The sequence below is a fragment of the Pristiophorus japonicus genome, chromosome 3, assembly GCF_044704955.1.
Source record: "Pristiophorus japonicus isolate sPriJap1 chromosome 3, sPriJap1.hap1, whole genome shotgun sequence".
NCBI classification, from domain to species: Eukaryota; Metazoa; Chordata; class Chondrichthyes; family Pristiophoridae; genus Pristiophorus; species Pristiophorus japonicus.
Window position 1 is genome coordinate 221,808,382 of NC_091979.1, and position 25,645 is coordinate 221,834,026.

General features: G+C 50.6%; 1 protein-coding gene across 3 annotated transcripts in view; it reads right to left on the reverse strand.

Annotated features, from left to right (window-relative positions):
• Positions 1-25,645, reverse strand: part of LOC139260120 (hexokinase HKDC1-like) — a 448,074-nt gene that overhangs the window by 265,672 nt on the left and 156,757 nt on the right. For 2 of the 3 annotated variants that reach the window (XM_070876304.1, XM_070876302.1), the window contains 3 exons: positions 23,415-23,648; positions 19,711-20,019; positions 16,219-16,363 (listed from right to left, as the gene is read on the reverse strand). In XM_070876304.1, coding sequence (XP_070732405.1) covers positions 16,219-16,363; positions 19,711-20,019; positions 23,415-23,648 — 688 coding nt within the window. Of the gene's footprint in view, positions 1-16,218; positions 16,368-19,710; positions 20,020-23,414; positions 23,649-25,645 lie in introns of all 3 variants that reach the window. The other variant, XM_070876303.1, reaches the window with a different exon arrangement.

Sequence of the window (25,645 nt, forward strand, 5' to 3'; positions counted from 1 at the left end):
GAGAGCAAGACAGGGAGAGAGGCAAAGAGAGACAGAGAGAGGGACAGAGAGAAAGAGACAGAGAGAAGGACAGAGAGAGGGACAGAGAGAGCGAGACAGGGTGAAAGACAGATAGAGACAGAGAGAGGGACAGAGAGAGAGAGACAGAGAGAGAGGGACAAAGAGAGAGACAGAGAGAGGGACAGATAGAGAGAGAGACAGAGAGAGGGATAGAGAGAGAGAGACAGAGAGAAAGAGACAGAGAGAAGGACAGAGAGAGGGACAGAGAGAGCGAGACAGGGTGAAAGACAGATAGAGACAGAGAGAGGGACAGAGAGAGAGAGAGAGACAGAGAGAGAGACAGAGAGAGGGACAAAGAGAGAGACAGAGAGAGGGACAGATAGAGAGAGAGACAGAGAGAGGGACAGAGAGAGGGTCAGAGAGAGCGAGACAGGGTGAAAGACAGATAGAGACAGAGAGAGGGACAGAGAGAGAGAGACAGAGAGAGAGACAGAGAGAGGGACAAAGAGAGAGACAGAGAGAGGGACAGATAGAGAGAGAGACAGAGAGAGGGATAGAGAGAGAGAGACAGAGAGAGGGACAGAGAGAGAGAGGGACAGCGATAGACAGAGAGAGGGACAGAGAGAGAGAGACAGAGAGAGAGACAGAGTGAGAGAGAGACAGAGAGAGGGACAGAGAGAGGGACAGAGAGAGGGACAGAGAGAGAGACAGAGAGAGGGACAGAAAGAGAGAGACAGAGAGAGGGACACAGAGAGGGACAGAGAGAGAGACAGAGAGTGAGGGACAAAGAAAGACAGAGAGAGAGGGACGGGGAGAGGGACAGAGGGATGGACAGGGAGAGAGACAGAGAGAGGGACAAAGAGAGAGAGACAGAGAGAGAGACAGAGAGATGGACAGAGAGAGACAGAGTGAGTGACAGAGAGAGAGAGACAGAGAGAGGGACAGAGAGAGGGACAGAGAGAGAGAGACATAGAGAGGGACAGAGAGAGAGAGGGACAGCGATAGACAGAGAGAGGGACAGAGAGAGAGAGAGACATGGAGAGAGACAGAGTGAGAGAGAGACAGAGAGAGGGACAGAGAGAGGGACAGAGAGAGGGACAGAGAGAGACAGAGAACGAGACAGAGAGAGGGACAGAGAGAGAGACAGAAGAGGGACAGAGAGAGAGACAGAGAGAGGGACAGAGAGACAGAGAGAGGGACAGAGAGAGAGACAGAGAGAGGGACAGAGAGAGAGAGAGGGACAGAGAGAGAGACAGAGAGAGAGACAGACAGAGAGACAGAGAGTGAGGGACAAAGAAAGACAGAGAGAGAGGGACAGAGAGAGGGACAGAGGGAGGGACAGGGAGAGAGACAGAGAGAGGGACAAAGAGAGAGAAAGAGAGAGAGAGACAGAGAGAGAGACAGAGAGAGGGACAGAGAGTGGTACAGAGAGAGACAGAGAGAGGGACAGAGAGAGAGACAGAGAGAGGGACAGAGAGTGGTACAGAGAGAGGGACAGAGAGAGAGACAGAGAGAGAGACAGAGAGAGAGACAGGGCGAGGGACAGAGAGACAGAGACAGAGAGAGGGACAGAAAGAGAGAGACAGAGTGAGGGACACAGAGAGGGACAGAGAGAGAGACAGAGAGTGAGGGACAAAGAAAGACAGAGAGAGAGGGATGGGGTGAGGGACAGAGGGAGGGACAGGGATAGAGACAGAGAGAGGGACAAAGAGAGAGAGAGAGAGAGAGAGACAGAGAGAGAGACAGAGAGATGGACAGAGAGAGACAGAGTGAGTGACAGAGAGAGAGAGACAGAGAGAGGGACAGAGAGAGGGACAGAGAGAGAGAGACAGAGAGAGGGACAGAGAGAGAGAGGGACAGCGATAGACAGAGAGAGGGACAGAGAGAAAGAGAGACATGGAGAGAGACAGAGTGAGAGAGAGACAGAGAGAGGGACAGAGAGAGGGACAGAGAGAGGGACAGAGAGAGACAGTGAACGAGACAGAGAGAGGGACAGAGAGAGAGACAGAAGAGGGACAGAGAGAGAGACAGAGAGAGTGACAGGGAGAGGGACAGAGAGACAGAGAGAGGGACAGAGAGAGAGACAGAGAGAGGGACAGAGAGAGAGAGAGAGACAGAGAGAGAGACAGACAGAGAGAGGGGCAGAGAGAAGGACAGAGAGAGACAGAGAGAGAGACAGAGAGACTGACAGAGAGAGGGACAGAGAGAGCGAGACAGGGAGTGACACAAAGAGAGACAGAGAGAGACAGAGAGAGACAGAGAGAGGGACAGAGAGAGAGACAGAGCGAGGGACAGAGAGAGAGGCAGAGAGAGTGACAGGGAGAGGGACAGAGAGACAGAGAGAGGGACAGAGAGAGACAGAGAGAGGGACAGAGAGAGAGAGAGAGAGACAGATAGAGAGACAGAGAGAGGGACAGAGAGAGAGAGACAGAGAGAGGGACAGAGAGAGAGAGGGACAGCGATAGACAGAGAGAGGGACAGAGAGAGAGAGAGACAGAGAGAGAGACAGATAGAGACAGAGACAGAGAGAGAGACAGAGAGAGAGACAGAGAGAGGGACAGAGAGAGAGAGACATGGAGAGAGACAGAGTGAGAGAGAGAGACAGAGAGAGGGACAGAGAGAGGGACAGAGAGAGGGACAGAGAGAGACAGAGAACGAGACAGAGAGAGGGACAGAGAGAGAGACAGAGAGAGTGACAGGGAGAGGGACAGAGAGACAGAGAGAGGGACAGAGAGAGAGACAGAGAGAGGGACAGAGAGAGAGAGAGAGACAGAGAGAGAGACACAGAGAGAGACAGACAGAGAGAGGGGCAGAGAGAAGGACAGAGAGTGACAGAGAGAGAGACAGAGAGACGGACAGAGAGAGGGACAGAGAGAGCGAGACAGGGAGTGAGACAAAGAGAGACAGAGAGAGACAGAGAGAGGGACAGAGAGAGAGACAGAGCGAGAATCAGGGCGAGTGACAGAGAGAGGGACAGAGAGAGGGACAGAGAGAGAGACAGAGAGAGAGACAGGGCGAGGGACAGAGAGACAGAGACAGAGAGAGGGACAGAAAGAGAGAGACAGAGAGTGAGGGACAAAGAAAGACAGAGAGAGAGGGACGGGGAGAGGGACAGAGGGAGGGACAGGGAGAGAGACAGAGAGAGGGACAAAGAGAGAGAAAGAGAGAGAGAGACAGAGAGAGAGACAGAGAGAGGGACAGAGAGTGGTACAGAGAGAGACAGAGAGAGGGACAGAGAGAGAGACAGAGAGAGGGACAGAGAGTGATACAGAGAGAGGGACAGAGAGAGAGAGACAGAGAGCGAGACAGAGAGAGAGACAGGGCGAGGGACAGAGAGAGACAGAGACAGAGAGAGGGACAGAAAGAGAGAGACAGAGAGAGGGACACAGAGAGGGACAGAGAGAGAGACAGAGAGTGAGGGACAAAGAAAGACAGAGAGAGAGGGACGGGGAGAGGGACAGAGGGATGGACAGGGAGCGAGACAGAGAGAGGGACAAAGAGAGAGAGACAGAGAGAGAGACAGAGAGATGGACAGAGAGAGACAGAGTGAGTGACAGAGAGAGAGACAGAGAGAGGGACAGAGAGAGACAGAGAGCGAGACAGAGAGAGGGACAGAGAGAGGGACAGAGAGAGAGACAGAGAGAGGGACAGAGAGAGACAGAGAGAGAGACAGAGAGTGGGACAGAGAGTGGGTCAGAGAGAGGTACAGAGAGACTGATGAGGGACAGAGTGAGGGACAGAGAGAGACAGAGAGAGACACAGAGAGAGTGACAGACAGAGGGATAGAGAGAGCGAGACAGGGAGAGAGACAGAGAGAGACAGAGAGAGATACAGAGAGAGAGAGACAGAGGGACAGAGAGAGAGAGAGAGGCAGAGAGAGAGACAGAGAGAGAGACAGACAGAGAGAGGGGCAGAGAGAAGGACAGAGAGAGACAGAGAGAGAGACAGAGAGACGGACAGAGAGAGGGACAGAGAGAGCGAGACAGGGAGTGACACAAAGAGAGACAGAGAGAGACAGAGAGTGGGACAGAGAGTGGGACAGAGAGAGGTACAGAGAGACTGAGAGAGGGACAGAGTGAGGGACAGAGAGAGACAGAGAGAGACACAGAGAGAGTGACAGACAGAGGGATAGAGAGAGCGAGACAGGGAGAGAGACAGAGAGAGACAGAGAGAGGGACAGAGAGAGAGACAGAGAGAGGGACAGAGAGAGAGAGAGAGACAGAGAGAGAGACAGAGAGAGAGACAGACAGAGAGAGGGGCAGAGAGAAGGACAGAGAGAGACAGAGAGAGAGACAGAGAGACGGACAGAGAGAGGGACAGAGAGAGCGAGACAGGGAGTGACACAAAGAGAGACAGAGGGAGACAGAGAGTGAGACAGAGAGAGGGACAGAGAGAGAGACAGAGCGAGGGACAGAGAGAGAGGCAGAGAGAGTGACAGGGAGAGGGACAGAGAGACAGAGAGAGGGACAGAGAGAGACAGAGAGAGGGACAGAGAGAGAGAGAGAGAGACAGAGAGAGAGACAGAGAGAGGGACAGAGAGAGAGAGACAGAGAGAGGGACAGAGAGAGAGAGGGACAGCGATAGACAGAGAGAGGGACAGAGAGAGAGAGAGACAGAGAGAGAGACAGAGAGAGACAGAGAGAGAGAGAGAGACAGAGAGAGAGACAGAGAGAGGGACAGAGAGAGAGAGACAGAGAGAGGGACAGAGAGAGAGAGGGACAGCGATAGACAGAGAGAGGGACAGAGAGAGAGAGACATGGAGAGAGACAGAGTGAGAGAGAGAGACAGAGAGAGGGACAGAGAGAGGGACAGAGAGAGGGACAGAGAGAGACAGAGAACGAGACAGAGAGAGGGACAGAGAGAGAGACAGAGAGAGTGACAGGGAGAGGGACAGAGAGACAGAGAGAGGGACAGAGAGAGAGACAGAGAGAGGGACAGAGAGAGAGAGAGAGAGACAGAGAGAGAGACAGAGAGAGAGACAGACAGAGAGAGGGGCAGAGAGAGAGACAGAGAGAGAGACAGAGTGAGAGAGAGACAGAGAGAGGGACAGAGAGAGGGACAGAGAGAGGGACAGAGAGAGAGACAGAGAGAGGGACAGAGAGTGGTACAGAGAGAGGGACAGAGAGAGAGACAGAGAGCGAGACAGAGAGAGAGACAGGGCGAGGGACAGAGAGACAGAGACAGAGAGAGGGACAGAAAGAGAGAGACAGAGAGAGGGACACAGAGAGGGACAGAGAGAGAGACAGAGAGTGAGGGACAAAGAAAGACAGAGAGAGAGGGACGGGGAGAGGGACAGAGGGATGGACAGGGAGAGAGACAGAGAGAGGGACAAAGAGAGAGAGACAGAGAGAGAGACAGAGAGATGGACAGAGAGAGACAGAGTGAGTGACAGAGAGAGAGACAGAGAGAGGGACAGAGAGAGGGACAGAGAGAGACAGAGAGAGAGACAGAGAGTGGGACAGAGAGAGGGACAGATAGAGACAGAGAGAGAGACAGAGAGTGGGACAGAGAGTGGGACAGAGAGAGGTACAGAGAGACTGAGAGAGGGACAGAGTGAGGGACAGAGAGAGACAGAGAGAGACACAGAGAGAGTGACAGACAGAGGGATAGAGAGAGCGAGACAGGGAGAGAGACAGAGAGAGACAGAGAGAGATACAGAGAGAGAGAGACAGAGGGACAGAGAGAGAGACAGACAGATGGACAGTGAGAGAGACAGAGAGAGGGACAGTGAGAGAGAGAGACAGAGAGAGTGAAAGAGAGAGACAGAGAGAGGGACAGAGAGACTGAGAGAGGGACAGAGTGAGGGACAGAGAGAGACAGAGACAGAGAGAGGGACAGAGAGTGGGACAGAGAGTGGGACAGAGAGAGGGACAGAGAGAGGGACAGAGAGAGACAGAGAGGGACAGAGAGAGAGAGAGAGAGAGACAGAGAGAGAGACAGAGAGAGAGACAGAGAGGAGGACAGATAGAGAGAGAGACAGAGAGAGGGACAGAGAGAGGGACAGAGAGAGCAAGACAGGGAGAGAGGCAAAGAGAGACAGAGAGAGGGACAGAGAGAAAGAGACAGAGAGAAGGACAGAGAGAGGGACAGAGAGAGCGAGACAGGGTGAAAGACAGATAGAGACAGAGAGAGGGACAGAGAGAGAGAGACAGAGAGAGAGGGACAAAGAGAAAGACAGAGAGAGGGACAGATAGAGAGAGAGAGACAGAGAGAGGGATAGAGAGAGAGAGACAGAGAGAAAGAGACAGAGAGAAGGACAGAGAGAGGGTCAGAGAGAGCGAGACAGGGTGAAAGACAGATAGAGACAGAGAGAGGGACAGAGAGAGAGAGACAGAGAGAGAGACAGAGAGAGGGACAAAGAGAGAGACAGAGAGAGGGACAGATAGAGAGAGAGACAGAGAGAGGGATAGAGAGAGAGAGACAGAGAGAGGGACAGAGAGAGAGAGGGACAGCGATAGACAGAGAGAGGGACAGAGAGAGAGAGACAGAGAGAGAGACAGAGTGAGAGAGAGACAGAGAGAGGGACAGAGAGAGGGACAGAGAGAGGGACAGAGAGAGACAGAGAACGAGACAGAGCGAGGGACAGAGAGAGGGACAGAGAGAGCGAGACAGGGAGAGAGACAAAGAGAGACAGAGAGAGGGACAGAGAGAGAGAGACAGAGAGAGGGACAGAGAGAGAGAGACAGAGAGAGGGACAGAGAGAGGGAGAGAGAGAGCGAGACAGGGAGAGACAGAGAGAGACAGAGAGAGGGACAGAGAGAGAGAGACAGAGAGAGAGACAGAGAGAGAGAGACAGAGAGAGGGACAGAGAGAGAGATAGAGAGAGGGACAGATAGAGAGAGAGACAGAGAGAGGGACAGAGAGAGAGAGACAGAGAGAGGGACAGAGAGAGAGAGGGACAGTGATAGACAGAGAAAGGGACAGAGAGAGAGAGACATGGAGAGAGACAGAGTGAGAGAGAGACAGAGAGAGGGACAGAGAGAGGGACAGAGAGAGGGACAGAGATAGGGACAGAGAGAGACAGAGAACGAGACAGAGAGAGGGACAGAGAGAGAGACAGACGAGGGACAGAGAGAGAGACAGAGAGAGTGACAGGGAGAGGGACAGAGAGACAGAGAGAGGGACAGAGAGAGAAACAGAGAGAGGGACAGAGAGAGAGAGAGACAGAGAGAGAGACAGAGAGAGAGACAGTCAGAGAGAGGGGCAGAGAGAAGGACAGAGAGTGACTGAGAGAGAGACAGAGAGATGGACAGAGAGAGGGACAGAGAGAGCAAGACAGGGAGTGAGACAAAGAGAGACAGAGAGAGACAGAGAGAGGGACAGAGAGAGAGACAGAGCGAGAATCAGGGCGAGGGACAGAGAGATGGACAGAGAGAGGGACAGAGAGAGTAAGACAGGGAGTGAGACAAAGAGAGACAGAGAGAGACAGAGAGAGGGACAGAGAGAGAGACAGAGCGAGAATCAGGGCGAGGGACAGAGAGAGGGACAGAGAGAGGGACAGAGAGAGACAGAGAACGAGACAGAGAGAGGGACAGAGAGAGCGAGACAGGGAGAGAGACAAAGAGAGACAGAGAGAGGGACAGAGAGAGAGAGACAGAGAGAGGGACAGAGAGAGAGAGACAGAGGGACAGAGAGAAGGACAGAGAAAGAGACAGAGAGAGAGACAGAGAGAGAGAGAGACAGAGAGAGGGACAGAGAGAGAGAGACAGAGGGACAGAGAGAAGGACAGAGAAAGAGACAGAGAGAGGGACAGAGAGAGGGACAGAGAGAGAGAGAGACAGAGAGAGAGACAGAGAGAGGGACAGAGAGACTGAGAGAAGGACAGAGAATGGGACAGAGAGAGAGAGACAGGGAGAGAGACCGGGAGAGGGACAGAGAGTGGTACAGAGAGAGACAGAGAGAGGGACAGAGAGAGAGACAGAGAGAGTGACAGGGAGAGGGACAGAGAGACAGAGAGAGGGACAGAGAGAGAGACAGAGAGAGGGACAGTGAGAGAGACAGAGAGAGGGACAGAGAGAGAGACAGAGAGAGAGAGAGACAGAGAGAGGGACAGAGAGAGAGAGAGACAGAGAGAGGGACAGAGAGAGGGACAGAGAGAGCGAGACAGGGGGAGAGACAAAGAGAGACAGAGAGTGGGACAGAGAGAGAGACAGAGAGAGAGACAGAGAGAGGGACAGAGAGTGGGACAGAGAGAGCGACAGAGAGAGAGACAGAGAGAGGGACAGACAGAGACAGACAGAGAGAGAGAGACAGAGAGAGAGACAGAGAGAGGGACAGAGAGTGGGACAGAGAGAGGTACAGAGAGAGACAGAGAGAGGGACAGACAGAGACAGAGAGAGACAGAGAGAGAGAGACAGAGAGAGAGAGAGACAGAGAGAGGGACAGAGAGAGAGACAGAGAGAGGGACTGAGAGTGGTACAGAGAGAGACAGAGAGAGGGACAGAGAGAGAGACAGAGAGAGTGACAGGGAGAGGGACAGAGAGAGAGAGACAGAGAGGGAGACAGAGAGAGAGAGAGACCGAGAGAGGGACAGAGAGAAAGAGACCGAGAGAGGGACAGTGAGAGATGCAGAGAGAGGGACAGAGAGAGAGACAGAGAGAGAGAGACAGAGAGGGACAGAGAGAGAGAGAGAGACAGAGAGAGGGACAGAGAGAGGGACAGAGAGAGACAGAGAGAGAAACAGAGAGAGGGACAGAGAGAGGGACAGAGGGAGCGAGACAGGGAGAGAGACAAAGAGAGTTAGAGAGTGGGACAGAGAGAGAGACAGAGAGAGAGAGACGGAGAGAGGGACAGAGAGTGGGACAGAGAGAGTGACAGAGAGAGACAGAGAGTGGGACAGAGAGAGAGACAGAGAGAGAGACAGAGAGAGGGACAGAGAGTGGGACAGAGAGAGAGACAGAGAGAGAGAGACAGAGAGAGGGACAGAGAGAGAGACAGAGAGAGGGACAGAGAGAGGGACAGAGAGAGAGGGACGCTGAAAGGGACAGAGAGAGGGACAGGGAGAGTGATAGGGAAATGCATGGGGAGCAGCATAGGGAAAGGCACAGGGAGCAAGGCATCAAAATGTGGCCTATGGGTTGCCAACAGTAGACCTTACCCTCCCCGCGTATTCCAGCAGCAATTCTCCTGAATCAATTTCACTGAGCAATACTGTGTTCAAAGGCTGCGCTTCAGCACGGAAGTGGTCACAGAGCTCTGCCATCTGTCTCAACCGATCTCAAGCCTCGGACCAGGCTGAGGATGGCTCTCTCAGTGGCAATCTATGCCAATGGATCCTTCCATGGAGCGACAGGAGACATCCCCAATCACCCTGTTTACCATCCATTGCTCCATCCACGATGTCACAGATGCTCTCTACAGGAGGAGGAGGGACGACATTTCCTTCCCCATGACCAGAGAGAAGCAGCAGGAGCGTGCATGTGGTTTTACCAGCAGAGCAGGCTTCCCCATGATGCATGGTATCATTGACTGCAGCCACATCTCATTGCGGACACCGCGTTACAATCCTGAAGTCTTCCGTAACCGAAAGGCTGCCACTCACTGAATGTGCAGTTGGCGTGCGACCACACACGCAGAATCCTCACCGTCAATGCCCGCTATCCCAACAGCAGTCACAATGCCTTCCTCCTGCGCCAGACCGGTGTGCCAGCTCTGTTCCAGCCATCACATCAAGATCGTGGCTGGCTGCTGGGAGACAAGGGCTATCTGCTCTCCACATTGCTCCTGACACCCCTCCACATCCCCTACACTCCTGCCCAGCACTCATACAATGAGAGCCATGCCTCCATCAGGAGCATCATTGAGCAGACCATCGGAGTGCTGAAGTAATGGTTCCGCTATCTTGACCGCTCGGGAGGAGTCCTGCAGTACTCGTCTGAGCGGGTGTCCCTATTCGTCGTCATCTGCTGCATGCTGCACAACCTCGCCATCATGAGGCACAGCCATTGCCACCAGACATAGACACACCACTTGAGGAGGGGCAGGAGCAGGAGCTGCAACAACAGTGACAGAGGAGGTAGCGAATCAATCGCAATTCTACAAGGGCGGTCCACGACTGTCTCATCAGAGTTCAGTTCCAATGATTTCCGTCCCACTTCCCGGTTCCTCTGGACATCCCCATCACCACGTTAAGTTACCCTTCCATACCAAAGCCCCAAAACTGAAATGAGAGACAACAGCAAAGAATTAACATTCCAATCCAAATTTATATCAGACCAATAAACACTTTCATAACCCCCTTGTGCGTTTCCTTAATCCCCTCTTTGCTTTAACTAATCTAATGTTCCGCCGCAGTGTGTCCCCTATAGCCGCAGCATGGCTGGTGGAAGGCTGCTGTGTGCCAGGATCAGAGACTACAGATGGCCTTGCAGGATGCTCTCGAGCAGCTCTGGGCCTGCAAGGCTGGGCGGTGGCCGTCTGGGCTGGCTGGGTGACAGGCAGCGACAAGTGGAGTGACAGTCGAGAGCTCAGGAATGTTGTCATCCTGAGAGAGGACAGCAAGTTCCTGCCCCACTGACCCAGTGCAATTCCTCAGCATCCCCACTAATCTGCTGCAGTACAGTTTGCTGGGCTGCTGCGACACCGTGAGATCCCCGGTGGACTGTGGTGGACCCAGCAGCGATGGCAGCAGGCAGAGTACACATGGCATCCAGCTGAGACTGTATGAGAACAGTCTGAGACTCGATGGCACCAACCATAATCTGCAGTACAGCACTAAGACATTGAGTTGCTTCCACCTATGCTGCAATGGAAGCTGCCAGATCACCCATGACAAATGTCATATGGTCTGGATCTGCACGGTCTCTCTGGGAGTCCACCTCGACTGCAGACTGGCAATGATGGGCTCCATGGTGTGCACAGAGTTCTGTGCAATGTTGGAGGTGGACTCCTCCACGCTCCTTACCACCGTCGATAGGCTCTTGGGCACCCTTGCCATTGCACCTATGATGTCAGAGTACATGGCCATCAGCCCGATGGCTCTCAAGGTTCCCTTTCCCCTTGGCCTTATTGCAGCCCGCTAGGCCCCGGTGCATCACCCAGTGCAGACCCCGCTACTGGCTAAATCTCTAACGTACGCGCAGTGCCAGTATATGAGCTGGTGCCTGCGGGTGAGAGAAGCAATGATGCAGTGCTCGGCTCCTCCTCCCCTGCTCTTCCTCCTCTTCCTTTCCCTCTGTTGGGGGAGGGGGAGCTCAGGTGCAGGCTCCACAGCTTCTGACTGATTATCTGAAAGCATAAATGGCACCAAACACTTCAAGTCTCTTCGTCGTGAGCACGTCGATGCCAAATACAAACAGCAGAAGGAGCGTACGACAAATCAAGCACCCCACCCACCCGTCCCTCCATCCACCATCTACCCCACCTGTGGTAGATCCCGTATTGGTCACATCAGTCAACTCATTTTAGTGTGGAAGCAAGTCATCCTCGACTCCGGGGGACTACCTAAGATGAAGAGAAGAAGACTGTCCCACCTAGCTTTGTTCTGGAACAGAGTCGCCACCAAGTGCAATTCTCCCCCATTTGGAGTGGCGGCTGTCCTTCGGGAGCCACTGCTCAGGAATCCGTACCTCCATGACCACAGTTTTAGGTGCCAGGCGGATGAGAGGGCTGTGTCTGGCAAGGTGACCAGGGTCAGCGACCTGCTCGATGGCAGAGGAGCGGGCTGGATGGCGCCAGACGAGCTAGCACGGTGCCTATCTTGGGCCAATGTCCGGCGCGCGGCCAATGCCATCGAGTCGCTAAAAACAGCGCTGGGCCCTGACTCCATTAGGTATGTCAAGGAGGCTCAAGCACGTGGGGTGATCCTGTCCGAACTGACCCCCGTCCGGACGGAATTTCTCATTGGCGCCAAACCTCCCTCGGGAGCTGGCGCCTCACAACTTGAGCCTCCTCCGGGAAATCCCCTCCGTGCCTTTCAATTCTGCACGGAGGGGATGCCTGTACAAGCTGCTCTTGCACATTCTCCACATTACCATGCTCATCTGCCGTCCAGACACGCCTTGGCGCACCATCTTGCCATCCGGTGTCCCCAATGGAGTGCCCTCTCTGCGGGAGTCCTCGCTCTATTTATTGGGGACTTGGCCAGGAGGGTGGTGCACGGAGCAGTCCCGTGCAATAAGTTGCTTTAAGCTCCCAGGCCATCTGTAAGTTCTGCGGTCTAGAGGAGTCTGTGTTCCATGTATATGTGAGGTTGCAGCCGCTCTTCCAATATTTGAAGGGGCTGCTCCTCAAATTCTGTTGCACTTCAGTCCCGCACTCCTGATCTTTGGGCACCCTGTGGGGAGGGGAGCGGGCGGGTCAGAAGGCCTCCTCGTAGGACTGCTCCTGGGCATGGCCAAGGTGGCCATCAACCACCAGGCAGCGGGCGGTCGAGGCGATCATTCAGCTCGATTGCCTGCCTCTCTTCCGCGGTTACATCCGAGCCAGGGTGTCCCTGGAGATGGAGCGCACGGTGCCCATTAGTACGCTCGCGGCATTCCACGAGAGGTGGGCGCCGGAGGGACTGGAATGTATCATCACCCCCGGCAACCAAATTTTAATTTGATTTAAGTTGACTGTCTAAAGTTTAATTTGTTTAAGTTTGTCTGTTTTAGTGTCACCCCTTTTAGCCAGGGGGCACTTGATTTAATATTTTATTGTTTTACAGATTCACAAAAGAGTTGTAGAGCTGTTGGAGCACTTGAAGCACTTGATTGAAAGTTTTTGGAGTGTGATCCCCCCTTTTTAGCCAGGGGGCACTTGATTATTGTTTCTACAAAAATAGTTGTATTGTCAGCAAACGGGATACATTACATTGTTCCCTTCATCCAGCTCGCTATTTTTTCATCCAAATCATTGAAAGATATAGTGGCCCAGAAATCGTGGCCACATCGGTTCCATACTGAGTGTGTATGGACCCGGGAAGGCATCGCAAAAGCTGGTTCTCAGCACACAATGCGCATGCACTTAAAACCGGCTTTTCCAATCTGTCAAGCTGGAGCTTGACAGATCCTCCGCATCTCAGGTGCGAGGACATTTGCAAGGGCAAGATTGCAAGATTGCGGTATTTACCCATATCTTGCCCAGCAAATGTCCTGAAAACTCTTGCGTCTGATAAAAGTAGGCGCATAACCTACTTTTACAGGCGTAAGAGTTTTAAAACAAATAAAAACATATTAAAATAAAATTTTAAAAACACATTTTATTGTTAAAAACCCTGCCCAGTATAGTAAGTTTATTTTAAACTATAATTAAAGAAACTTTTTTAAAAATCAGAATTTTTTTTTCTAAGACATTTATTAACTTTAATTTCAATAAATTTTAATTATGTGAGGTGTGTTTGTAATTTTTTATTATGGTGTTTAGTGTGTTTGTTTTTTTTCCTCATTAATAGATACGAAGTTCTCATTGCTGTTAATGAGAAAGCTGTGGAATACTGTACCTGATTGGTTGAGCAGTCACATGTGACTGCACCTTCTGCGTCTGAACCTGGAGGACGGGAGCATGCTCCACAGCATGGGAAGAGAAGGCCTCCCCACTGGAATCCCAGGGGCGTCCTGGACCACCAGGTAATTTTGTTAAAATTCTCCGGTCGGAGGCACGTCCGAAAGAAGCCTCCAACCGGAATTTCACGGCCAGTGAAAAGCTGAGGTCCCAGTATAGATCCCTGGGGGACACGACTAGTCACATCCTTCAAAATGGAATACATACCCATTATCCCTAAACTCTGTCTCCTCCCTCCGAACCTATTCCCTACCCATGTCAATAGGTTGCCTCCAATTCCATGCTCTCTCATATTTTGTGTGGAACCTTATTGAATGCCTTCTGGATGTCCATATAACTAACACATCCATAGACACACTTTTATCTACCAATTTAGTGACTGCATCAAAAAAAATCAACTAGGTTCGTTAGACATGACCTACTCATCACAAATCCATGCTGGCTCTCTCTGATCAGTTCATATTTGTCCAAGTGCTCAGTCACTCTGACCCTAATAACAGATTCTAGTAACTTCCCCACAACACACGTTAGACTAATAGGCCTATAATTTCCTAGCTTACCTCTCCTACCCTTCTTAAATAGTGGAGTGACATTGGCAATTTTCCAATCCAAGGGGACAATTCCTGAATTGAGAGAGTTTTGGAAGATCATGATGAACACATCAACAATTTCATCACCTACTCCTTTAATAACCTGGGGTGGAAACCATCGGGTCCTGGAGACTTGTCTATCTTCAGTCTTATTATTTTCTGTTACAATCTCTGGTTCAATAATCATTTCATGTTATAATGTGTGAGAACATTTCTTCTCATTTCTCCCATTGTTCTTTCAGTGATAATGTCGATCTCTGGCCCCTTGTTAACAATTCACCAACCAGTGCAAATGCTCTTTCACTAGTTACTCTCTCAAAATCTTTCATGATCTTCAAGACCTCCATTAAATAATTATTCCATTTCCCACACCAGCCATCCTGCTACAAGTATGAGTGAGATTGCCAATTTAGTGTTGAGTAACGGGTGATTTTATCCTAAGAACTGGGTTGAGAATACCCAAATTCATTCCTCCAAGGACCTGTCACAACACCAGCAGTTCTGCCCTTATTTTATATGATTTTTAATATAGCTGGAGTTAAACCAAAACCTGACTTTTCTCTCAGACACAGAACGGTAGCCAGAAAGTCAACATGCAAGGAATTAGCTAGCTAAAAGTACTCCCTCTGGAGGCTCAGGGCGATAGCTGCTCTTTCATTAATGGATTTCCCTAATGGTCTAGTATTCAGAGAGTAGGACCTTATCGAGGGCAATGTGGAAATGAAATGGCTGTTTTCCAGCCATTAATGCATCATCACAAGATGTACAATGTGTTAAATCCTCAATTTGTTTGTATTAAAAAAGACTATACGGTCAAAGAAGTCATATGACATTAATCAGAGTTCTTGTCACTGAGCTTTAGACCTGGCAATCACATCCAAACTCAATGGGTGAACTGGAATTTGCAACATCTTTGCATAACTTTCCTTAGAAGGTCCACCAAGAGACAAACCTGATGTTCTCATCCAAAGGTCGTGTTGCTTATCAGATTCTGTAACAATAATTTTCTAAAAAGGATATAATTCATATTTTCTGCTGATTCAATATTTTGTTAAAAAAAACAAAAGGTTTGCATTTATATAGCATCTTTCATGACCGCAAGATGTCCCAAAGCGCTTTACAATCAATGAATTGAGTGTAGTCACTGTTGTAATGTAGGAAATGCAGTAGTCAATTTACACACAGCAAGCTCCCACAAACAGCAATGTGATAATGACCAGATAATCTATTTTGAGTGATGTTGATTGAGGAATAAATATTGGCTCAGGACACTAGGGATAACTCCCTTACTCTTCTTCGAAATAGTGCCATGGGATGTTTTACGTCCACCTGAGAGGGTGGAGTTTAGCATCTTATCCGAAAGACAGCATCTCCGACAGTGCAGCGCTCCCTCAGTACTGCACTGGAGTGTCCGCCTAGACTTTTATGCTCAGGTCTCTGCTGACTCAGAGGTGAGAGTGCTACCAACTGAGCTATGGCTGACATTTCGCTTCTGCATATAACTTAACCAATAGTTTTAGCCCATATGCCCTGGTCTCACAGTGTGTTATTTTCTGATAGAACAGGACAGTAAGGTTGGGCATCCCCCATGATCTCCAGTGAACTATATACCTCAATTAACTGTTAAACCTGGACCCACTAACACATGCACAAAGGTTTAACGTTGGTAGTTTCAGTTCAATGGGGAGTCAATCCATTTGTGGAAATTGCCATCTGGCTGCGGAGAAAAGACTATATTATTTGGAAAAGCCTGAGCACTAACATGGTTCCTAGTTTGCAAACAGGAGACTTGCTTCTCATTACTCTGGGCTGGAAACTAGGTGCCACAAGTGAACACCACCCAGATCCCCATAAAATGTGCACTGTCAAAAAGACCAAGGTCCATCTAGTTTACCTTCTACTATCCTGGTAGTCACATGATACAATGAGAATGGAATTGCTGCCTAATCACAGTAATCAATCTCTATTGATTAGTCTACAACAGACCCAGACATGAGGCGAGGAAAACCCCAGTGGTGGAGAGCTTTGGGAACTATCGGTCCAAAGTCACCTGTTCTTCCCAAGTACATTACACTCATCATGTCACGTCTCAGATTACTCACATACTGCATCCTAAAATGTTGCTTGTGCAGTGCAGCACACTCACCTCTTCGCCTGTCCCTTGCATAATTTCCAAAGGAATGGGAAAGAGTTTGTGGTACATTCGCATGGATCGCCTCGGCCCACCTTGTATCACAACCAGCAGGACACGGAAGTTGGTGCCGCCCAAATCAAGGGCTAGGAACTTGCCACTCTCTGCAACAGAAATTTGCCTCATTTTGTTAATGGCACACAAAGGCCTAGAAATTAGTCTTGGGCGAGGGCGCAAAACGGCGGTCCATTGCAGTCAATGGAACTGGATATCAGGTGTATTGTATAACAGGCGGTATCAGATCGGCAGCCCATTGCAGTCAATGGAACTAAATATCAGGTGCAGTGTATAACAGGTGGTATCAGATCAGTGGTCCATTGCTGTCAATGGAACTGAATATCAGTTGCTGTCTATAACGGGCGGTCGATTCAATACTTCCCATTTTGCACCACCGCCTGGGACGAATTTCTATGCCAAAATGCTTTCTGTTTCAACTTAGATGTATGCTTATGAGAGGCACAGGCCAATATTACAAGGAACCATCCTTTGTACAATTGTTCACAGTTGAAAGTTTAATAATGCAATTTTGCCAATAATGTGTCAATTAAAAAAAGATTGAAATGTTTTGAAATAAATACATTTGCAGCCCAGCCTCTTGTCTGTGTTGCTGCAGTTGTGACCTTTGCCTGTTGTCCCCTCTTTGTTATGGTCAGTTGTAAGAAGGAAGAGCTGGAGCAAGCAGTTGATGCTGAGTGGACTGGACGTGGACTCGAAATCCCCCGGGTCATCACCAGATGTATCTTGTAGGGTCCTTGCAGCTGATCAAGCACTGAGACTTGTGTCAAAAGCTGCAGGCAGGTGTAAGCTGAAGCCAGGGGATGAGTACATGATTAATATATCAGGACTCAAAACATTCTATGAATGGGCTACAGGAAACAAAACAGCTACTTCTGGGGATCTGCATCTACAACTGAGGGAGTCTGAGAGTATGGTGTGAGTGAGTGTGATATTCAGGAAGATGGTATACAGTGAGTGTGATATTCAGGCGGATGGTGTACAGTGAGTGTGATATTCAGTAGCATAGTTTCAGAATAAGGGGCCGCCCATTGAAAACAGAAATGAGGAGAAATTTCTGCTCTCAGAGGGTCGTGAATCTTTGAAATTCTCTACCCAGAGAGCTGTAGAGGCTGGGTCATTGAATATATTTAAGGTGGGGTTAGATAGATTTCTGAATAATAAGAGAGTCAAGGAATATGAGGAGTGGGCAGGGAAGTGGAGCTGAGTCCATGATCAGATCAACCATGATCTTATTGACTGCCGGAGCAGGCTTGAGGGGCCAAATGTCCTACTCCTGCTCCTATTTCTTATGTTCTTATGGTACAATGAACCATTGTTACAATCTACAGTTTTGGAGGCTGCAAAAAGCACTAGGTTACAAAAGGTCTATTTTATATTCCTTAAACCAGCATTTCAAATCTTTTCCCGTTTGTTCCATTCCTAATAGTTCTCTCTTCCCTCGGCCGCCCTTCTTTGAGATGGATTTTTGGGGTAGTTTCCCCTGTTTTTATTATTTTTACCCCCTTTATCTAATGTCCTCTGCTAGAAGGCCCCAGATACCTTCCAGGCATTACTTTCTGCAAAATCTTCCCCAGCTCGGAGGTGCAGCAGCAACAACAACAAAAACTTGTATTTAAATAGCACTTTTAGCATAGGAAAATGTCCCATGGCGCATCATAGGAGTGCTGTCAAACAAAGTGTTATATATGTAAATCTGTAAATACCTTGTTTAATCACCAGAGGGCTCATCCCCTGGAGTCCCAAGGGATCCCACAATCCCTTGGGAGCACCTGTATATAAGGAGGCCTCACAGGCTGGAGAGGCACTCTGGAGACCGGTAATAAAGGACTGCGGTCACACCTTATTTTGAGCTCACGGTATCTGGTCAGACTCTTTATTCAATACATAACACAAAGTTTGACACCAAGCCACATAAGGAGATATTAGGACAGGTGACCAAAAGCTTGGTTGAAGAGGTAAGTTTTAAGGAGCATCTTAAAGGAGCAGAGAGTGGTGGAGAGATTTAGGACAGGTATTCCAGAGCTTTGGGCCCAGGCAGCTGAAGGCACGGCTGCCAATGGTGCAGTGATTAAAATCAGGGAGGCCAGAATTGGAGGAAAGCAAGGATCTTGGAGGCTTGTAGGGCTGGAGGAGGTTACAGAGATAGGAAGGGGTGAGACCATGCAGGCATTTGAACACAAAGATGATACTGGGAGCCAATGTAGGCCAGTGAGCACAACCGTGCAAGTTATGGTACGAGCAGCAGAGTTTTGGATGAGCTAAAGTTTATGGAGGATGCAAGGTGGGAGGCCGGCCAGGAGATTATTGGAATAGTCGTGTCTGGAGGTGACAAAGGCAGGGATGAGGGTTTCGGTTGTCCATGGGCTGAGGCAAGGGCAGAGTCGGGCAACGTTAGAGAACTGGATGAGGATATGAGGTTAAAAGTTCAGCTCAGGGTCAAATAGGACGCTGAGGTTGTGAACAGTCTGGTTCAATCTGAGACAGTGGCCCGCAGGAGGGATGGAATTGGTGGCTAGGGAATGGAGTTTGTGGCGGGGACTGAATATAATGGCTTCGGCCTTCCAAATGTTTAATTTGAAGAAATTGCGGCTTATCCAGGAATGTGTGTCAGGCAAGCAGTCTGACAACACAAAGGTCGAGAGAGATGCTGGTGAGGTAGAGCTGGGTATTGTTAGCATACATGTGGAACCTGACATCATGTTCTCAGATGGTGTCGCTGAGGGGTAGCATGTAGAAGAGAAATAGGAGAGGGCCAAGGAAAGATCCTTGGGGGACACCAGAGGAGCGGGAACAGAAGCTGTTGCAGGTGATTCTACAACTGGATAGATAAGAATGGAGCCAGGTGAGAACACAGACTCTGCTCAGTGCTTCCCTTTTTATTGCTGTTCAAGTCAGAAACTATACTTACAGAATCTTTCAGAACCTGAGGAAGACCCAAAGTGCTTTACAGCCAATGAAGTACTTTTGAAGTGTAGTCACTATTGTAATGTAGGGAAACAAGTGTGTTGCACGCAGCAAGCTCTTACAAACAATAGTGAGATAAATAGCCAGATAATCTGTTTTACTGATGTTGGTTGACAGATAAATATTGGCCAGGACACCAGGGATAACTTCGGATAGTGCTATGGGATCTTTTATGCCAGTTATAATGTCTTATCTAAAAGAGGTCACCTCAACAGTGCAGCACTCCCATAGTATTGCACCAGAGTGTCAGCCTAGATTATGTGCTGAAGTCTTTGGAGTGAGGCCTGAACCCATAACCTTCTGACCCAGAGGTGAGAGTGTTACCCACTGAACCCAGTTTACAATGAGAGCAGCAGCATAAATCCTTGTACACCCCACTCTGTGAAACATCCAAACTGCCTCTTTGTGATACTTCTGATAGTCCTGGATATTAAAAGTGGAATTGGTGATAAAAAGTTCTGTGACTTGCCTGTTCCGTTGGGGAATCTGTGAACGTAGGTGGGTAGCATTTTTACCGTGGCAGTACCGTGGGTATCTTTTTTTAGTCCTCGTTCCATCTCCATTCTCATCTTTGTCATTACCTCCAGTAGTTGTTCCCGGGTGAGTTTGAATGATGCCAGGGTCTTGTTTATATGTTTACGCTGATTAACTAACCTGGAGGCTACTGCTGTCACCATGGCAGCACCCTTCCCAGTGCCAATCTCAGACAGAATGAATCGCACGTCACATTCAGAGGTCAGCTTTCTAACCATTTTGTGGAAGTCTTTTGCGTACCTGCCACAGAATATCACAGTGTTACCTCCCAACAATAAACAGCATGTGAGTGTCAGAGCTACATTGCATGTCTTTCAGAGAGTACATTTATTCCTCAATGATTCAGTTGTTTAATTCAGTTTGTGGCTTGGAACTAAGGTACCCAGGCCAAGACATCTTGGTGTGGCAATTCGGTCACGCCTCTGTTGCGGCGTTAGTCCGGGCGGAACGGTAAATTTTGCGCCAGGAAATGGTTTGCGTCTCCAGCCACAAAATTTATCAGCTGGGTCCTGAGTGTGGGGTGGAGCACTAAGGGAGGCGTTGCACACTTCTTTTAGGGCACTAGGCCGGCTGAGCAAATGAAAATCCCAAGGAAAACAGCCAGCCTCTGAGTGCTCTAAGAAAGGCTTCCTTGAAAAAAAATCTGAAAATAAAACACCAAAAATATTCCCTATACTTTCCTGACGTCACATCCACAGTAATCACAAAAATAAAAAAACAAGCACACTTACCTTAGATACACATTCCTTCCCTCCCTGCGGCTGCTAAAGCTGGAATCTCACAGGCGGTCCCACTAGGGCGCACTCAGGGGCGATACGCATCAGGCGAGTTTCAAATCTCGAGACGGTGTTGCAACCAGTGGCACTGCGCACTGGCTCGCCTCTCCTGGGCGGTACTGCTCCATGCCACCGCAAACCTGGCACCGAATGTCCCGGTGGGGCACTGGAAGCTGGCTGTCCACCCGGAAATGCTCTCCGTGGCCATTACCGCCCCTCTGGGGCAGAAACAGAGATGGCAACGGACTGCAAATCCAGCCCCTTAAATTTAATCTCAGACCCTGATCTGTGCTGAAGTAGGGGAGCAAAGGAGCTACAATAACTGTCCTCTGCTGGACTCAGGAGAGGTAAGCCAGACAACCCTGCTGATTACAATCCTGCTGGAACACGTGTGCAGAGCAGGTAGATCAGAAAAGGATCAAATTTGATGATGATGCCATTTATAGTGATACTAGCACAGGGGAAGATATGTCACTTGTTCAGTGACTGAACTGTAGTCGACTCAGGGAACCATACCCCCGGGAGGGAACTGTACCCCAGGGAACTGTACCCCTGGGAGGGAACTGTATCCAGGGAACTGTACCCCCGGGAGAGAACTGTACCCCAGGGAACTGTACCCCAGGAGAGAACTGTACCCCAGGGAACTGTACCCCCGGGAGGGAACTGTACCCCAGAGAACCGTACCCCCGGGAGAGAACTGTACCCCAGAGAACTGTACCCCCGGGAGGGAATTGTACCCCAGAGAACCGTACCCCCGGAAGGGAATTGTACCCCAGAGAGCCGTACCCCCGGGAGGGAATTGTACCCCAGAGAACCGTACCCCCGGGAGGGAATTGTACCCCAGAGAACCGTACCCCCGGGAGAGAACTGTACCCCAGAGAACTGTAACCCAGGGAACCGTACCCCAGGGAACTGTACCCCACAGAACCGTAGCCCAGGGAACCGTACCCCATGGAATCGTACCTCAGGGAACCGTACCCCACGGAACCGTACCCCAGGGAACCGTACACCGGGGAGGGAACTGTAAGCCAGATCTTAGAATAAGGGGCCGCCCATTTAAAACTAAGATGAGGAGAAATTTCTTCTCTCAGAGGATTGTAAATCTGTGGAATTCGCTGCTTCAGAGAGCTGTGGAATTGGGACATTGAATAAATTTAAGACAGAAATAGACAGTTTCTTAAACAAAAAGAGGATAAGGGGTTATGGGGAGCAGGGAGGGAAGTGGAGCTGAGTCCATGAACAGATCAGCCATGATCTTATTGAATGGCAGAGCAGGCTCGAGGGGCTGTATGGCCTACTCCTGCTCCTAATTCTTATGTTCTTATGTAACCCAGGGAGGGAACTGTACCCCAGAGGACCGTACACCGGGGAGGGAACCGTACCCCAGAGGACCATACACCGGGGAGGGAACCGTACCCCAGAGGACCGTACACCGGGGAGGGAACTGTACCTCAGAGGACCGTACACCGGGGAGGGAACCATACTCCAGAGGACCGTACACCGGGGAGGGAACTGTACCCCAGAGGACCGTACACCGGGGAGGGAACCGTACCTCAGAGGACCGTACACCGGGGAGGGAACCGTACCCCAGAGAACCGTACACCGGGGAGGGAACTGTACCTCAGAGGACCGTACACTGGGGAGGGAACCATACTCCAGAGGACCCTACACCGGGGAGGGAACCGTACCCCAGTGGACCGTACACCGGGGAGGGAACCGTACCCCAGAGGACCGTACACCGGGGAGGGAACCGTACCTCAGAGGACCGTACACCGGGGAGGGAACTGTACCCCAGAGGACCGTACACCGGGGAGGGAACCGTACCCCAGAGGACCGTACACCGGGGAGGGAACCGTATCCCAGAGGACCGTACACCGGGGAGGGAACCGTACCCCAGAGACCCGTACACCGGGGAGGGAACCGTACCCCAGAGGACCGTACACCGGGGAGGGAACCGTACCCCAGAGAACCGTACACCGGGGAGGGAACCGTACCCCAGAGGACCGTACACCGGGGAGGGAATCATACCCCAGAGGACCGTACACCGGGGAGGGAACCGTACCCCAGAGGACCGTACACCGGGGAGGGAACCGTACCCCAGTGGACCGTACACCGGGGAGGGAACCATACCCCAGAGGACCGTACACCGGGGAGGGAACCGTACCTCAGAGGACCGTACACCGGGGAGGGAACTGTACCCCAGAGGACCGTACACCGGGGAGGGAACCGTACCCCAGAGGACCGTACACCGGGGAGGGAACCGTACCCCAGAGGACCGTACACCGGGGAGGGAACCGTACCCCAGTGGACCGTACACCAGGGAGGGAACCGTACCCCAGAGGACCGTACACCGGGGAGGGAACCGTACCCCAGTGGACCGTACACCGGGGAGGGAACCGTACCCCAGAGGACCGTACACCGGGGAGGGAACCGTACCTCAGAGGACCGTACACCGGGGAGGGAACTGTACCCCAGAGGACCGTACACCGGGGAGGGAACTGTACCCCAGAGAACCGTACACCGGGGAGGGAACTGTACCCCAGAGGACCGTACACCGGGGAGGGAACCGTACTCCAGAGGACCGTACACCGGGGAGGGAACCGTACCCCAGAGGACCGTACCAGGAGGAACCGTAACCCAGAGTATTGTACCCCGGGGATCCATACCTTGGGGTATCGTACCCCGAGGAATCGTACCCCAGGAACCGTACACTAGGGAACTGTATCCCGGGGAATCGTACCCTTGGGAAACATAACCCATGGAATCATACCCCAGTAAGAGCTGGCACCTTCAGAAGGAAAGTAATTAGGGAAAGAGAAACATGGCAAAAATGGAATATGGCTTCTGATGGTTACTTACTGCAGATTGGTTCTGTACACCGTCCCATCAATACCCACAGTTGTTCGGAGTCTCTTCACCTTCTTAATTTTCTTCATCCGTGTCAGAATAGCGGCCAGAGCGGCTGCACAAAGATTGGCTGAACGAACTGAAACAATGGTGCAGACACTTTGCACAATGAGACAGGCTTCTTCAGAAGGCTCAAGTTCCAGATTCACCAGTATCTCCACCGCACTTTCAAGACCGGTATTATAGCTAATGGATGACATAGAAATCATGAAATAATAATAATAATAACTTTTGTTTATATAGCGGCTTTAAAGTAGTAGAATGTCCCAAGGTGCTTCATAACAGTGTTACAAGACAAACAGATAAATTTGTCACTGAGCCACAAAAGAAGAAATTAAGGCAGATGACCAAAAGCTTGTCTAAAGAGGTAGGTTTTAAGGAGCGTCTTAAAGGAGGAAAGAGAGGTAGAGAGGTGGAGAGGTTTAGGGAAGAAGTTCCAGAGCTTAGGGCCCAAACAACTGAAGGCACGGCCACCGATGGTTGAGCATTTATAAATGTCAGCTTCTGCACAAAATTAACTGCAACATGAGCCTGCACAGAATGAGCTGAATCTTAACTCTCAAAAACGGGTCGTGTCAGAGGTTAAATTGCTAAAAATCTAGAACAGGACCCCAACCCGCTTTAAGCCACCCACTTCCGATTTTAATGCAGGCAGGATGAGGGGAAGGTGACCAACTCACTCGTGGCAGACAAGTTGATCATTTAAATATTTTAATGAGATTATGTGCCATTATTTTAACAGTTCATTCTATTTTTAACCACAGTCTATTTTTCCAGATCTCGAGAAACCTGCCAGGTGAAAAGGAATGCAAAGGGCTGTATCCATGGGATAAGCAGTATCATCAAATCTTGCTAGTGACGCGATTTTTGAGTGAAATAAAGTATCACGCATGATCTGGCAATGGAACTCCAAAATCTTGTTTTTTTTTGGGAGTGATTGCGAGCAAGGCATATCGGACCTATTTAGCATATCACCTATTTAGCCAATGCTCATTGGTTGCTATTTCCCTGTCGCTGATGGGTTGCTGTACTGATGCAAGTAATTTACTGTAATGTCCCGTGTGCTGATTGGCTCATGACTGCTACCTGTGAGGCATTGCGCCAGGGACCCTGCTCCTGACAAAATGCCTAGAACACGACCTTGTCATCACCAACACCTTGTTCCGTCAGAGGGACAAGTACAAGGCATCATGGTAACACCCTCGCTAGAAGGACTGGCATCTGCTATGTCATCGTTCGAGCAAGGGACCACAAGGATGTGCGTATCACTCGCGCCATGACAGGAGCCGCCGACTGCTGGATGGAACACCAACTAATCTGCTCCGTCATTAACATCAATATAGCCCCAAAGCAGCGACAGCAACAGAAACAATGCCGCAGAAAAATCAACGCCGGGGCACTCAAAGACCCAGCTAAGAGAGCCGTATACAGCCAGCGTCTCACTGCCAACCTGGTGACCCCCGATGATCCCGAGACGCAGAGCACCCACAGCGCCTGGTCTGCCCTCCAGGCCACCATAACCAGCACCTGCGAAGAGACGCTCGGTCACTCAACCAGGAAACACCAAGACTGGTTTGACGAGAATGACCAGGAGATCCAGGAACTAATAAGCCGCAAGCGCAAGGCATTTCTGAACTTAAAGTAGCAACCCAACTCGGGAGCAGCAAAGCAGCTCTACAGACAGCTGAAGGCTGAAATCCAACAAAAAACCCACAACCTAAAGAATAGATGGTGGGTGGAGAAAGCACAAGAGATCCAGCAGCTGTCCAACAACCATGATGTACGAGGATTCTTTAGCGTAGTCAAGACCACCTACGGCCCAAGCACCAAGGCCCCACCCCACTGCTGGCCAAGAATGGGGAGACACTCATTAAGGACACGGAGGTAGTCAGGGCGCGCTGGAAGGAGCATTTTGAAGATCTCCTTAACCGAGACTCTGCCTGCGACATGAGTGTCCTCGACTCCATCCCGTAGCATGCTACCCGCCACCATCTCAGCAAATCCCAGCCCTGCACGAGGTAGAAAAAACCTTCAGTCAGCTCAAGAACAAGGCAACGGGAGCAGATGGAATCCCCGCTGAGGCACTAAAGTATGGCGGAGAGGCACTATTGGCACGAATGTATGACCTCATCTCTCTTATCTGGAAGGAGGAGAGCATGACAGGAGATCTGAGAGATGCCGTA